The 16,418-nt window shown below is 40.8% G+C and overlaps 1 protein-coding gene across 3 annotated transcripts in view; it reads left to right on the plus strand.

Moving 5' to 3' along the window:
- Positions 1–14,885, plus strand: part of LOC134224736 (monoacylglycerol/Diacylglycerol O-acyltransferase) — a 61,486-nt gene extending 46,601 nt beyond the window's left edge. The window contains exons 1-5 of one of the 3 annotated variants that reach the window (XM_062704265.1): positions 12,991–13,361; positions 13,521–13,619; positions 13,733–13,871; positions 13,937–14,040; positions 14,099–14,885. In XM_062704265.1, coding sequence (XP_062560249.1) covers positions 13,544–13,619; positions 13,733–13,871; positions 13,937–14,040; positions 14,099–14,769 — 990 coding nt within the window. In that variant the 5' untranslated portion in view covers positions 12,991–13,361; positions 13,521–13,543 and the 3' untranslated portion in view covers positions 14,770–14,885. Of the gene's footprint in view, positions 1–12,990; positions 13,362–13,520; positions 13,620–13,732; positions 13,872–13,936; positions 14,041–14,098 lie in introns of those variants that run through there. The other 2 variants (XM_062704266.1, XM_062704267.1) reach the window with 2 other exon arrangements.
- The last annotated feature ends 1,533 nt before the right edge of the window (positions 14,886–16,418 follow it).

The following is a 16,418-nucleotide window of genomic DNA, read 5'->3' on the forward strand; positions in this document are numbered from 1 at the left end:
ATTGCATCTGTCAGGGCCTTTGCAGTCCCATTGCTTGTGCCCCGGTTCCAGGCACTTGAAGCAAACTTCGGGTTGCTCGTATATGCGCACAGGGCATACCAAACCGACCATCCCACCTTGACGCTCCCTAACTTGACTACCTTGGAGGCGTCCGCTGCAGATAGCCGAACCAATGCTACCTGCGTCCCTGCCGGACCTTTCCGTAGCCGAACGGCTGCGGTGGGCGTCTCCACTTCACACTGTCGCCGCAGTGCCGTGACGAGCTCATCGACTTCAGTGATCTCGTCCAGGTCTTTAACCCTTAGATTCACCTCCGCCGTGAGTGCCCTCACCTTGACCGTCTCGCCTAGGACCTCCTCCGCCAACTTCTTGTAGGCGGCGCCCTTTTGCGAGACGGCATCGCGGAGTTGGCTTCCTACTAAGCGCTCAGGCACACTCTGCGGGACGTGAACCTATAAGTGAAATGATAATCGTTGCCAGATTTAGAACACGGGTCCGAAACCTTACTATAATCCAATGTTATGCGCCAACCGATGCTGCCGATCTGCAAGATAAAGAAAACTTCTACAGTCCACTCAATGCCGTCGTAGATAGAATTCTGAAGGATGATATAAGATCTGTTTGGGCGACTTAACTGCGAAGATCGGATCCGACAATGAGACGATGAGACCTGGAGGGAGATAGAGGAGCGAAGAGAAGCCAAAGCTGCGATAGAGCGATCAGATCAGAGCGAGCGTGGGCAGACTCTCTGGCCGACGAAGGAGAGAGAGCCGCCGCAACTGGGGACATTCGCCTCCTCTACGATATCTCATGACGCTTAAGCGGGCGAAGATGAATGCAACGATGCCTGTGGAAGACGCGAATGATCAGTTATACCACCCAACTGATCAGCTGAAACGCTGGTTCGAGCACTTCGAACAACTTTTTTAAGTGCCAGCCAGGCCATCCCCACCTCGGCATGATCTGCCTAGGATCCGACGTATAACACGCGTCAATACCGAAGCTCCATCACTGCTAGAGATTCAAACAGCCATCCAAAGCATGAAATCGAATAAAGCCCCAGGGGTCGATCGCATATCAGCCGAAATGCTCAAAGCTGACCCCATGACATCCGCTCAACTACTGCATCGTTTATTTTCGTTTATATCTGGGACCCCACAACTTTCCTGGTCGACTGGATGCAAGATATCTTAGTGAAGGTGCCCAAAAAGGGTGACCTGACTGTATGCGATAACTAGCGAGGCATTATGTTGCTGTGTACCGTTCTCAAAGTTCTATGCAAAATTATCGTTCGCCATGTCATAAGTATCAGCATCTGCTCTGGCTCAAGAGAAAGATCTGCAGTGTCCTTAAGAGCTCCGCTATGTGCTACTTTTCAATAATGTAAAAAAAAACTTTTTCAGGTTGTATCTCCATTTTTTTCAGTTTTTAAACGACGACTTCGAGAGATTCTCTTCTATTATCGCCAAATTATTCCTTACATGAACTATTCTTATACTCGACGACTTTTTTTAGTGCATAGAATCTTCAGGTCAACTTTGAAGGATATGAACACATTTGCGTCCACTTGAACACGTTTTTATTTAAAGCAGATGAATGGAATATTTGAAATGAGAATTCTTCTATTCGAAATATAAAAGAGCTTTCAGGCGAATGCTTGACTTTCGTACTTTAATGATCCTGACTATAATATTTTTGACGTAGGACTTACGTCTTTCTTTACTATACTGGGTGTCATTTAGATTTTTGGAAATCGAGAGCGTTACGCTGGAAGGGAAGATTTTGAACGTTACTAGCGCCTTTATCCTTCGATGGATTTTTAAGATTTATATATCAATCGACTCGGACACTCTCCAGCATTTTGCCCATTTCATTGAAACTTAAGATTATTAACGATAAGCTATTGAAAATCTCAATTCTTGTCAAAGCCAGCAAAAATTTCATATGTAACCAATCCCGTGCATTCCTAACACGGACATCAGAATGCGCTATCTCACGGGCCTTCGGGTCTACCGGAAGATTTTCTTTGTGTATAAAAGTGCCTGCCGTGTGCGAGTCATTACATTTTGGGACAGCAGCGCGTACTGACGTGCTTTTTGCTCTCGCATTTTTCGTTTCGTTCGTTCGTTTGCTGTTTACCTACACAGCGATAGCATGCAGTCACCTGCGGTAGAACTGCCGGTGGGTCTGCGAATATGCATGAAAGAAGTGGACGCATTTTTTTGTCATTCTGTGCTTGATGATGATCGGATGCAGTGGTGTCGGTTGCAATGGATGCAATCGTCCATCGCATCGCTCGCAGTTCACGGCTAGAGGCCGATGATGGCGGAGGCAGTGAGGGCAGCGGTGGTGGATGAAGAAGAATAAACTTCAGGCGGGTGCTAAGCTGTCAAATATTTGTTGCCTCCAATCGAGCGAATGCCGACGGCACTAACACTACGCCGTAGTATATGAAAAATAAACACTGCAGTGAGTGAGAATGTTCTGAAACGCACAAAGTTTGGATAATGCAAGAAACAACTGTTTCTGCTCAGCACAGAGTTTCTTCTACCAACATAATTATTTATCTGCATATTTAGCGTAAGGAAAAAAGTGAAAACACTACATATTTACGGATTTAGTGTATTTTTGTTCGTTGCAATCTTTAATTTAATATGTGCTTTCGACACCACTCTCTCTTGTAAAAACGGTAAACAATACAAATTTTTACAAACACCACCACAATTTATTATTATGAGCATTTTGACATTGGAGTATATATTTGTGCGCCAAATAAGAGGGTACTGTCATACTTGCCAAACTCCATATGAAAAAAAATCCGTTGTCGCCTCTCTGATAAACTTAGAGAGATTTGGTCTGCTCATCCACGAAAAGTGATTGGTTTCATAATCCACATGATTCCGGGATGGGTACGAGTCATGTCATTTGACTGACCATATGTTAAGTTGTGCTTGGCACTAAACGACACGTATATTAAAACATGGTTATACTATAACAGTTCTGATTCCCCAGCAAACAAAATCAACTACACTGATAAAAATAGAAATTTGATTAATATAATTACACCCGATTCTTTTTTTACACGGATTATTTTCGCACGGATTTTTTTTACACGGTTTTTTTTACACGGATTCTTGAAATAACACGGATTTTTTTTGCACGGTTTCTCGAAATAGCACGGATTTTTTTTACACGGTTTCTCGAAATAACACGGATTATTTTTACACGGATGTTTTTCACACGGCACGCATCCCCCGTGTAAAAAAAGATTCGGGTGTACTTACCTTTATTCGCAAAAGGCATTAGCAATTAAATATGCACAGTCAGCAATAGTGTTAATATCCAGATTAGAAAATTTCGCTGTATTACATGTAAATGTTTTAAAACAGTCCCCAAATAATATTTCCAGAAGAATATTTAAACTTGACGTAGACTCGGAGTTTGGAATCAAAACATTGAATAATTTTTCGTCGACGTATTAGCAGTATCTCCTCTATTTTAGTAGGGTTAGTAGATTTTTTTCAGCAGTAAGCAAAAAGAAGCAACGAAATTGGTGCTGTATTTCTTTGTTTGGAAAACGGGACAGTTCCCCTAAAATAGCACATTTTGCCCAAGTCTGAAAATTTTATAAATAGAATTTTTAAACTTCAAATACTATCATCAATAAGAGATCTATAAATGCCCTACATTTGCAGGAGTAAACAAGGACTAAATAGTTAGAAACAAAGCAATTCTAATTATGTATTTAATTATTAGTTTTATTTCCAGAAGTTTTGAATAAACAAATAGCTAATAATTCTATACAGCATGGAAGTTGACATTTCCAATATCGATTCCTTTAATCAAACTCCATAGATCCAAAAGTTAGAAGTTAAATGTAAATACGTTACGTTTATACAAGTCCTACGTCTACTCGCGGTTATGTTAAAAACATTACCCATTGCTCGTTTTACAGTCAAACTTTGCTTGAAATGCCGAACAGCACCTAAAGTAAAATGAAATGTTCAGAAATATCTCAAAATACAAACGAGTCTTCGGAATATGAGTCTGTTCGAGAATTGAATCAAAAAGGATTGAAGGTCTTAAAAAACCTTTGACAATAATAGAACAAACATGCCAAAGCGGTCACTGCTATTGCCTGAATATCTACGAACATTGGTAGCCCTGCTGTTTCACCACAGACACTAGTTTTTAATTCAACTTCACAACGCTTACTGACGTTTGAACCTACTGAATAAACGAACGATAGATGCAAACTGGTTCTTCGTCTCGCCTTTCTTCAACACGTGTTGGAATGCATCGTATGATTATGTAGCATTTTCAGTTAAAACTAATGTGACCAGCAAGCGTCCTGCGAAACTCGGGACGCCTATCTGGATTACGTCACTGGCTTGAAAGTGGATTCTCCAAAAGTGCATTTCGCATAGATTTCGGCCCAAAAAAAAAATTAGAAAAATATTTTTAAGGCTGTATGAATGGTAATAAAATCGTAAAAGGAGGTTCAAAAATGCAGCATCTGGCCAGAACGTCAGGACGTCTGGTCACATTAGTTATAACTTAAATTCTTGAACTTCAAAAGTGAAAAAAAGTGAGATGATGCTTGTAAAAATGTAATTGATACCCCAAAATCCGTTATCATCAAGTTAAAAAAAAATTAGAGAATTATTTCAAAATATTTTAGTATGTTTATTTCCCGGGAAATTCGGGAAACTGATACATAAATCCCGGGAATCGGGAATCCCAGGAAATATGATTTACCGGGAAATCGTTTCCGGGAATAGAAGCCCTACTCCGCATCATTCTGGTGCAGGTCAACGAATTCCAAGAGTCCCTTTACTTGGTATTCATTGACTACGAAAAAGCTTTCGACCGTCTCAATCACGAGAATATGTGGGGCGCCCTGAGACGCAAGGGGGTTCCTGAGAAAATCATCGGCCTCATCGAAGCACAGTACGAGGCCTTTTCGTGTAGAGTGCTGCACAATGGGGTCCTGTCCGACCCTATCCGGGTCGTAGCTGGTGTGAGGCAAGGATGTATTCTATCACCGTTACTGTTCCTCATCGTAATCGATGAGATTCTGGTAGATGCGATTGACCGTGAACCAAACCGCGGGCTGTTATGGCAGCCTATAACCATGGAGCACCTAAACGACTTCGAATTGGCGGATGACGTTGCACTACTCGCGCAACGGCGCTCTGATATGCAGAGTAAGCTCAACGACCTTGCCGATCGCTCCTCCTCGGCAGGTTTAGTCATCAACGTCAACAAAACCAAATCGGTGACTCCTTCCAGTTTCACAGTAGCCGGGCAACCAGTGGAGAATGTTGAAAGCTTCCAATATCTTGGTAGCCAAATGGCGTCCGACGGCGGTACCAAGATCGACATAGGCGCACGGATCAAGAAAGCAATGGCTGCCTTTGTGAGTTTACGAAACTTCTGGAAAAACAGGCAGATAAGTAAACGCACCAAAATACGAATTTTCAACTCTAACGTGAAATCTGTGCTGTTATACGCTAGCGAAACATGGTGTGTATCAGTGGAGAACACTCAACGGCTCCAGGTGTTCATTAATAGATGCCTGCGGTATATAATTCGGGCCTGGTGGCCTCACAACTGGATCTCAAACAACGAGCTCCATCGTCGTTGTCACCAGAGGCCGATAGCAACAGAAATTCGGGATCGGAAGTGGGGCTGGGTCGGACACACTCTACGTAGGGGCGGAAACGAAATCTGTAAACAAGCATTAGACTGGAACCCAGCGGGACATCGCAGCAGAGGCAGACCCAGAGGCTCATGGCGGCGAAGCCTCAATAAAGAAATAAAAGAAGTCGACCGAAATCTAACCTGGCAACAGGTTAAAGCGACAGCCGGGCAACGCTCAGGATGGAGGTCTTTCAAGTCGGCCTTTTGCACCACCGGAGGTGTACAGGATCCATAAGTAAAGTAAGTAAGGCCGGAACAAATTTAGTTTTCTTCTTTTGTCACCCCTTCCCTTCAGAATTTGTAAATATCGTGGAGGGGGAAATAAAAAAATGAAATTTGAATCAATTGTTTTTTTTTACATTCTACATTTTTCCCCTTCGTTTCCATGTCATATTTTAATTGTTTTGCAAAAAATAGAATCGTTTAACGAACAGAACAAGTGGTACTAAACTTATTTTGTCTGTTAAACGATTGTTTTGTGCAAAACAATTATAATAGATATTAAGGTGAGGAAACGCATATTTTGTGTACGTGACATTCATATATATATATCCAAAAAAGATTTCTTACTACGTTCAATCGAGCTCCCCTAAGAAATTATGCAATTATGAACGTCAAGAGCCCCGCGCATAGGATACATTTGCAATTTTCCCATGCAAAATCTACTAAACGCAACGCAAACTTATCTTATGTGCGCTGTGCTTTACCAATTGTTTACATTTTTACCATTCTCTAATACAGTTGCGTTCACTACTATTCCTTACCTTTAGTTTGTATTCTAATCGAGTGCACGTGCAAAGCCATCACTCAAAACGTCAAAACATAAGCTGAAGAAAAAAAAACGTGTAGGAGTTTTGTGCTGTTAAAAAGTGTCGAATACTCAAATACAATCTATCGTGAGTCATTTAAATTTCCCTATATTAAATACAGATTTTCATATTTGTTTATTCCATTGATTCTATCCACAGTGTCCACCCGATTGATTATCGAGGGGTGCATTCAAAAGAAGAAAATATTTCGTTTGTGTATCACCATGGAGCAGATTCCGATTGCTGTTAGGGTGGAAAAGGACGGAAAACGGATGGTGCAATCTATTGTGTCTGTTTTAAAAACAACAAACTTTGAATCAATTATCGACCAAGTTTTGAACGGAAAACTGAACCAAACTGAGAAGATCGATAAAGTATTTGCTGGTAGTAAGTCTATCAATCGCGACGCTTTGTTCGAGGTCGACCCGTCAACCATTTTGCAGGATGCTGTGACTGCCATCGGAACTTGCACCAAAGTTTTGTGCCTAATGAAACCAACATTTGACCCTCCAAAGCAACCTCAAAACGCATTTGATCATTTGATGAAAAATGCTGCCGTAGTTTTGTATCCGAATAAAAAGGAAGAACGAGACGGTCGTTCAGAGCTCTACAACTGTGTTGTGCAATACTTTATAGACAAAAAAGCAGGGTTCAGACGCTTCCAGAAAACTGAAATGGAGCAATTCATGAGTGCAGTAGTTTCGGCCGTATGGTACTTAGATGGACAATCAGAAAAATTGGCATCAGCTCCATGTGTTCCTCAACTGCCGGCAGGTTTTTGCTTCACTCCGAAAACACGAGAAACATTTCGGGTGATGTATCATGGAAAGGAGAAAAAAAAAACTTCCTCGTATGATGCGGACCGATATGATTAAACCATTGGCGTAACTACAGGGGGGCTAGGGGGGGCTATAGCCCCACCTAGGACCAAAGTAGCCCCCCTAGAATTTTTGCTTTTCTGCATAAGTATTGCACATATTAAGCTCTTTGATCATGTGCGTAACGAATTATTCAAAGTATTCAAATTTAGGAAAATTCAGGATAACTTTTTTTTGCGAAAACGATATGTAACGTTTGCATTAAAAAAATGGTCAAAATTTGCCGATTTTTCATGGGTTTACCTTCACCCGCACTGACGAAACTACCCATGCAGCATCAATCATAGTAACCCATGAGTCAGCAGACAAAATTTGACAGCTCTATCAGTCGAACTCTAACCGTGATGGTAAAAACAGGCGAACATCGTGCGGCACTTTGTGGCGCCGGATACGCCCGTTTGCGCCCGTTCCGGCATCTACAACATCTTGGCACTATTAGACAACAATCAGAGCATCGAAAAAAAAAACGATTCCAAACGACTGACGACCCTGAGCGACAAGAAGCTCGAAATATTTTTTACACGCCCAGATAAGGGAATTAGTTTTGTAGACAAACGTTTACAATTTTATAGGAATTATGAAGAAGTGTATTGAATACCATGATTTCGGCTCAATAACGATTTACCCAATATAAATATGTGAGCACGCCGGATAACAACAAAACACGACACAAATTGAGCCTAAATTGCCTGATTTGCGAATGTTATTGATATAGGAGCATGTTATTAATAATGGAACATATCTGCAGAAACCCTAGTTACAAAAAAAATGTATCTGCCTGAATCTTGAATTGTTATAGCTTGCGAGGATAGGAACGCTATACGCAAAGGATATTTTGCTTCCTTGATTCTCAGCTCCAGATAGCTTTGCAGAAGTTGAAGTGGAGTAGGAACCAGCAGTGATAATATGCTGATTCAATGCTGATTGGGTAACTAATATGTAATATAATTTCTGAGATTTTCAATGAATGAAGAAATTTCAAGTAAAATGCTGCACTTCCCGTATAGTCCTAATATTGCAATAACATAAAAGTTTGAACAAATTGTTTATGTTTCAAAGGAACACATGATGCTTAGGTAACCGAAGAATTTTCAAAAAAAATCTTAACCTTGGAATGGAATTTCGTTGTGAATGATCAATCTTTTAAGATTTTCAAGTTTGTTTTCAAAGTTTCGTGAATAATTTTGAATAAACTAAACGTATGATGTCTGGCTTTCTAACATAATCTCAAAAGAAGCAGAATTATTAAAAAAAAATCCTTTTAAAAATGTGATACAACCTTACATCCTATGCATGTATCGAATCCAGACTTTTCGAATGCATTTCTGTCTGGAAAATGTTATAAGAATTTTGTTTGCCTTTAAGGAATCATATGACATCTCGATATTAGGACTGAGCGTTGAGGATCATCATTTATAATATTCAATTCGCCATTCGATGTGTTGTAGGTTGGTAGGTCAATGTTTGTCTGGTAGGCCAACATGGAAACAGATGGGTTGAGCATCGAGTGAAAACGATAGCTTGGCTGTTTTGAGTGAACGAGTAGAAACATTAATAAACAAGTTAGCCCCCCCTAGAGTTTTCCCTTAGTTCCGCCAATGATTATACTATTCGATGAACTGGACTCACTGTGTGCAACGGCGATACTGAATTCGAAATCCTGGTCAGAAGTGCAATCGGATGTGCAAATGCTACGTGCAACATATGCCGGTTATATCAATTACCTCAACAAAGTGGAAGATCGAGTAGAAAGTCAATCCGTTGATCATCGATGCAGCTTGTTGGAAAATCGGTCTTTAAAAACTGTAGCAGCTAGTTCATCCAGAACATCGTTGACGAAACTTATGTATAAAGAACTAGAACAGCAACTTAACAGCGGAGAAGCATACGCTCCTGTTAATTTAATATTGTATGCTCCATCAGAACGCAAAGCACGATATAAGTATATCCAGGGATTAAGTTTCGACTTCGATGTTCAGGTGTATCGATCGTTCAAGCCGAATGCTACGTTCGTGTGGAAACTTCCTCATCTTAATGAACGGTCGGAAATCCAGTTGTCAAATACAATTGTTCATTTGGAAGATGATATCGTTTATCGCGTTAAAGCTGATAAATGCAACAGGCAGCTGCAGTTTTCGGGGGAATAGCATCGTGGACCGTGCAAAAGTTAAGGAGTTTAGCCAGTTGGCTACAGGTACCTGAATACATTTCGTTCTACAATGAAATTTCATTTAAGCATTCTATTTGACATTTCAGATGATGATGAGGATCCTAGCAGTTCTAAGCAAGATGACTTGGACGGACTTAAAATGTTAATCGGCGATGGTCATGAAATCGAGGAAGTTTTGCATATTGAAACCCAACAACTGAATTCGAGGCAAGGCAAGTTTGACAATTTCTGGAAAGCTGCTGAAATCGTTATCGCCGAAAAGGATCTATCGGTTGCTCAGGAAAGACGACACGGTACAACTAGCTGGATTTCACCGCTGTGCGTTCCCTTGCGTGATCTGATGGACATATGCGAAGAAAAAATGAATCAGCTTTACACACTTATAATAAATCGCCGAATTCGGTAAAATTTTACCGAAATCTCAACAGCAGAACTGCTCGGTAAATAATTTTACTGATTTTCGGTGATTTTGACAGTTAAACAATGGAAAAAAATTACGAAAAATCTGTAAAATAATTACCGAACAGTTCGGCTGTTGAGATTTCGGTAAAATTTACCGAATACTGTGAAATGAGTTAAGTGTGTACCCAGGATGTCCGAACAACAACGTACCCTCAGCTGAGTATTTTCGTCTACAATTTACACCCAGAAACCCACGTAATCGTACCGCTGAAAGGTACTACAGTAGGTTTGATATCAAATATGGATTGCAAGTGCGTACACTACGTAAAGCACATCCCGATCAACATTATGGGGCAAAGCAATTCCAGTACATGAAAATGATGGCAGGTATATACTATTAGACATTTAACGCTTGCTTTGACGATTTGTATCATGATTGAAATTTTCCTTCCAGGTCGTTTTCATACTTCCAGTCTAGTTTTCTTTCTGGATGACAAAGCAGCAATTCCGGTGGGATTTGAAGGCGCTCCAGTCAGCGCTACAAGAAGACAACGTTCAGTTCTTAAAGCAGGCTTGGATAATCGAGGATTGAACGCTTTAGATCACGACAACATACCGCAGCATCTAACCCCTTCGATATCAATTAAACTGATTCCTCCTACGGATTTATCTAATGCTTGGTATGCAGGACAACCGTGCATAATTCTCAAAGACGCTATATTCGAACACTCCACTGCATTTAGACACGTTGCTGAACTTCTCACTCGTTATTCGGAAGATGACCTTGATCGACCAATGTTGTTTATCGGATCAGATGGAGGACCTGATCATAACCTGACTTCCATCATGGTTATGCTGAGTTACATTGCTATATTTTTCGAGCTCGACTTGGATTTTTTGTGTGCAGTGCGCACGCCTCCAAATTTTTCATTTATTAATCCAGCAGAACGATTCATGGCAACAGCTAACATAGCATTGATTGGAGTTTCGTTGTCTAGGAATCATCTGGGTGAAAGTCTAAAAAACAATGGCGGGAGGCTCACGAGAAAAACCCTAACAACGATTATCCTCGCTTGGCCCTAGAAGGAACAGAAGATGCCCGAAGGCTACTTAAATCAAGATTTGAGTCACTGCGCTACAAAGGAGAAAAGGTGATCGTATCTTATGCTGCAAACGAAGCAGAGATAAATACGATAAAAGCAAATATTACAGACCAATGGCCTGAGATTAATTTGAGCAAAATTTCGAAAGCTGAAGCAATGAACGTACCATCATTTAAAGAATTCTTTGACAAACATGTTAAAGCGACATCCTATACCTTCCAAGTAAAGTATAACTTTATCTGTACTTCGATTCATTTAATCCTAAACAAATTTAATTTCTAGGTGAAGAAATGTAATGATACAAATTGCAAATTTCACAAGGCAAAGAGGATGGATCAAACCATCAACATCCCTTGGCTACCGACGCCTCAACTCAAAGGAGAAAAATATAAGGAATTCGATGAAGTATACGGTACTGAACCGAATGACGATTGTCAACCAAGTAAAATTAAGGCAATGCATACACAAGAAGAGAGGTTGCCTCATCCTTCATTTGCATTAGCTTCCACCAGAGCGCGCATCATAATTACATGCACTGAATGCAAATTTCCGCGTCTATTGTATTCTCAATACAGTATGACCAAGCAGCAACTAATGGAAACAGAACGCTTTTTTGATAAAAACTTATATATTTGCGGTGTTCCACTTGAAGGTTTACCAGACGTTTTTCAAAATCCTAAAATCAAATGCTTTGATCCAATTCATCTTCATTATTTCCAATGTTCGTCTCTGAAAGGATTTAAAAACTTATGCGCGAAGTGTCTCGTAAGTAACCCGTCCGTGACACACAACAAACTCAATATTTGTGGCTCATGTTACGCATCAGTGTTGAAAAACGTAAATTCGAAGCAGCGTAACGTTAAAGCAAAAACTAAGTAAAGTATTCTAAGTTAAAATGTAAATATATACGATCAAGCTGCGCAAAAAAAGACTGTTTCATTTTCCTCGGTTTAAATTTTATTTTTTATTTTTTATTCACCCCCCCCCCTCGACATAAGTTACGATCAAGTGACAAAAGAAGAATATATAATTTGTTCCGTCCTAAATAATGCGAGAAAAATATTCAAAAAATAAAATACATAATTTTGAAAAATGACCTTTTGATCCTCTTTCTAGGGATTCGTCCCTCTGTGTGTATTCCTGAAGAACTTCTAAAAGGATTTCAAGAAAAAAATTGAAGGAATTTCCTTGAGAATGGGTGGGGAGTCGGCTTTAAAAATTGTCAATTTAAGGCGTTATATAGTTTGAGAACGGGCTCATTGGGCTCATTTTGGCATTATTAAAAAAGTGGCAGTTCGAAATCAATATGAATTCGTGGAAAAATATATTAAGCTCGTTTAGTGGAATGTATTAAACCGTCTAAGACGAATTGAGTACTGTCCATTTAATTCCACCAGTTAATTTTCGTTATCTTTGCAGATACGTATTTCGACCACACAGTTGTGGTCGAAATACGTATCTGCAAAGATAACGAAAATTAACTGGTGGAATTAAATGGACAGTACTCAATTCGTCTTAGACGATGAATTCGTGACTATGAAGGTAAATGCTTCACGCTCAGTCTGACAGCTCCATATGGGGTTCTTTAGTGGAGGAAGACGGAACAGGACGGAACTAAAAGATGGCATTAGCAGTCATGTTTCGCATTTCTGATGGATAGCAGTGAGGAGAAGCATGATCATCGTTATGGAAATTTTGCGCCACTTGTCCAGGCTTCTTAGTTTTACGTCCAATTCTAACGTTATGAAATATGTCACTCTTATGCTGTTTAGTTTGACAGTTATATTGTCAGAATCTGGTCTCTCCGGTCTCCGCTCACACTAATCATCTGTTTGCTCTCTGTTTACCATTTACGTTTGTGTATTCTCTCGCAAGTCTTGTTTTGCGCAAAAAAAAGCACGTACGTACTGTATTTGTATATGGCAAGATACTTTTCTCTGTTTTCTGACTACCAATCCATCTGATTCAGTGCTGATCTTGTACGAGCGCTGTTTTTCGTCATTCTGTTGCGCACCGTGATACCTCAAGAATATCTTCAGCAGCACTGAAATCGACTGTAATTGGAAAACAATCAAGTGTTGCTTGATGTAATCTTTCGAGGACGTTTTTATTACATTTTGGATACGAAGTGAAAGTGTGGACAGATAAACAAGCGTCTTCAGTGCTATGCTACTATTTGTTGTGTTTGACGCTGAATTCGTTTCGCAGCGAAGGCGATGACCCACATTAGGGTGCCTTCAAGCACAACAAAGCGAAATTGTAGGAAGTAGGACTTCACGATACGTCACAATAGCAAGTAATATTTTATCGGTATTGAGTCAGACGTGATAACATGATAAAAGAAATCAATGAGTTGGGAATGAATCTGTATATGAACCATTGATTAAACACGTTGCAAAACATCAGCTTCTGGAGTGTGTTCATTGGTATGACTAATTTACATCACGTAACGTAGGATTTTGCAGGTATTTGCAAACAATGGGCACCGTCGCAGAGGAATTAATAGCACTTAATAATGACACAGTAATGAATTCTACTATTTTCAGCTACATAGGTGGGTATTAGCACACGTTACAAGTGGGGTCATATGTCAACGATTGTTCTGTTGTAGCTGATGATTTAAATATCATTTTAAGAGTTGTTCTCACAGAGTTTGTTGCATTTCAGGTCAATACGTAGATCTTGACTACTCGATATGGCTCTATCGGTTACTAACCCCGTTGATGCTGACCTTCGTGTTACCGACGCTGTTCGTGCTGTTGATATATCTATCAATCTCATTTCTCTACGTTTATAAACTACACAGGTTAGTGTGAAAAATGTTTTGTTATATTGAATTGTTTATGACGTGTGTATTATACATTGTTTCAGTCGATTTATCTTACAAGTATACAATGATGGTGATTTCGATTTTTGGGATGTAGCACGTACTCTAGTCGCCGTGGTGTGGGATGCTCATGGGTGGATATTTCATGGTAATTAGATATCTGGAATCGTTTACATTTTCTAAAACTTTTTTTTTTTTTATTGAAGGATACGAAGTATGTGGCATGGAAAATTTGCCGGAGAATGGACCAGCGTTGATTATCTACTATCATGGTGCCATTCCCATAGATATGTATTATCTGGTGGCACGCGTGTACTTGAAACGATCCCGTTTGATCTACACCGTCGGTGATCGCTTCTTAGAAATGCTTCCCGGTTGGTCTTGCTTGGCACGGGTAATGAAAGTAAGCCCGGGAACAATACAATCGTGTTCCAATGTGTTGAAGGAAGGCAATATGTTGTCGATTTCACCCGGTGGAGTTTATGAGGCCCAGTTCGGGGACAGCAATTATGAGTTGCTGTGGAGGCGACGCGTCGGGTTCGCCAAGGTGGCCATCGAATCTAAGGCACCCATTATTCCAATGTTCACGGAAAACCTACGGGAGGGCTTCCGCTCTATTGGTTTTGCAAAACGGTTATTTATTATACTATATAATGCTGTAAGGTTCCCGGTAAGACCGGTTTACGGGGGATTCCCAGTCAAATTCAGAACTCATTTGGGTAAGCCGATCGAGTATGACCCATCGCTGACGCCGGAACAATTACAGGAGAAAGTGGCGTTCGCCATCGAGGAACTGATCAATAAAAACCAACGAATACCCGGTAGCATTTTGCATGGTTTGATAGACAGATTTATTACGAAAAAGAAGAATGAGTGAGGAAGCTTGAACTCATTGGAACTGATGTGAAAATAATGACTAATACATTCATATTACTTTATCCGTACTTATACATACATGAAGCTTGCAAATATAGCTACTCTGGTCAAAGTGTTTATGTTAGGGTTATTTTTTATCTTTTATTTGATAAGGACAATTCCCATATTTCTATCATTCCTATCTGCTAAAAACAGCCTATACCTACCTACATATGATGGTCGTACAGCCCGTGTAGATCGGTGCTAGACTGAATGTATAGCTGATGTTCTCTACTACTATGTATCTTTTGCTGGTCTCTCATCTCGTATAAGAACTACACTGCCGCTAAGCGCAAGTCGAGCACACCTGTATATTGGGTTCTATATTCAGATGTGTTCGACTTGCGGTTAGCGGCAGTACATGTGCAACCCACTAAAATATGCGAAAATCCCTGGCAGCTGATTAGTAGGGCAAAGCGGAAGTCGAGCGCATCTCCACCCACAAAGAAAGAAAAGAACAGAGGCGAGGTCTTGTTGGGGAAAACTGATAAGTACGCCAAAGTCCTTTTTTTAAACTTTATTTATGTGTTTTTTAATCTACAGATAAAATTCAACACCAACGCCAAAGTCCTTAAATCGATGCGGGCTGCCGGAAAGCTTTCGGTGCTGGATCAGGAAGTGCGAAGCGTCAGACCGGTGGAATGATCTTGGTTCTGAAGCGCGAAGCGCAAGCTAGTGGGACGGTCTACAGGAAGCTGACCTATGAGGTATTGGGCGACGGCGTCGAGGTGATGTCGTTAGGAGTGGAAGTAACCCTCCAGTGCAAGCAACTAGACAAGGTCACGAACGCGGACGACGTCGTCTATGCCGTCAGAGAGCAGTGCGGTATAGAGATCTAGAAGTACGATCGTACGATCCTCAGTACGCCTAAGAGGCGGTTACTATAGCACGCAGGAAGCCTACGTTAAGATACCTGTCGCGGAAGCCAAAAAGGTAACGCAGCGAGGGAAGTTGAAGATCAGCTGGTCAGTATGCCCAGTAAGCAAACTCCAGCCGCCTTCAATGGACAGGCGCTATCGATGATTAGAGTCGGGGCACAAGTCCTACGACTGTAAGGGCCCAGAACGTAGCAACCTAGGTGGTGAGGAAGATCACAAGACGCAGGAATGCGATAAGGCACTCAAGTGCCTCATCTGCGCCAGCAAAAAGCTAGTCTGTAACCACGTTGTGTCTCTCCCAACGGAGAGACAAACAAGAGAAAATCGTGCAAGTGACACAGCTGAATCTTAATGGGCATCTGCTCAGCAGCTACTATGGCAGTCGGTCGCGGAGTCGAGGACCGTTGTCGCCCTTTATCATCCACCATTACTCTTTATTATCGAAAAACGCAAGTTTGGGGATCGCAAAGACGATATCTCCCCGTTATATATACGACTCCTGGAAAACAGATTCAGCAGTAAAATTCCTTTTTCCCACATAGACCGTCATGTTTCCAAGCGAAGTATATAACATGCATTCTGACATATTGTGCATTTAGAACTGTTTGTATGACGCTGATGAACTGGCAGCAAGGCAAACTTCCGACGAGATTCACACGGAAAAATAAAATAAATACACGGTGTTATCTGTTACAAAATCGAGCTTGTTTTGTCGCTGACAGTGACAACGTCG

This window comes from Armigeres subalbatus, chromosome 3 (assembly GCF_024139115.2).
Source record: "Armigeres subalbatus isolate Guangzhou_Male chromosome 3, GZ_Asu_2, whole genome shotgun sequence".
Classification (NCBI taxonomy): Eukaryota; Metazoa; Arthropoda; class Insecta; order Diptera; family Culicidae; genus Armigeres; species Armigeres subalbatus.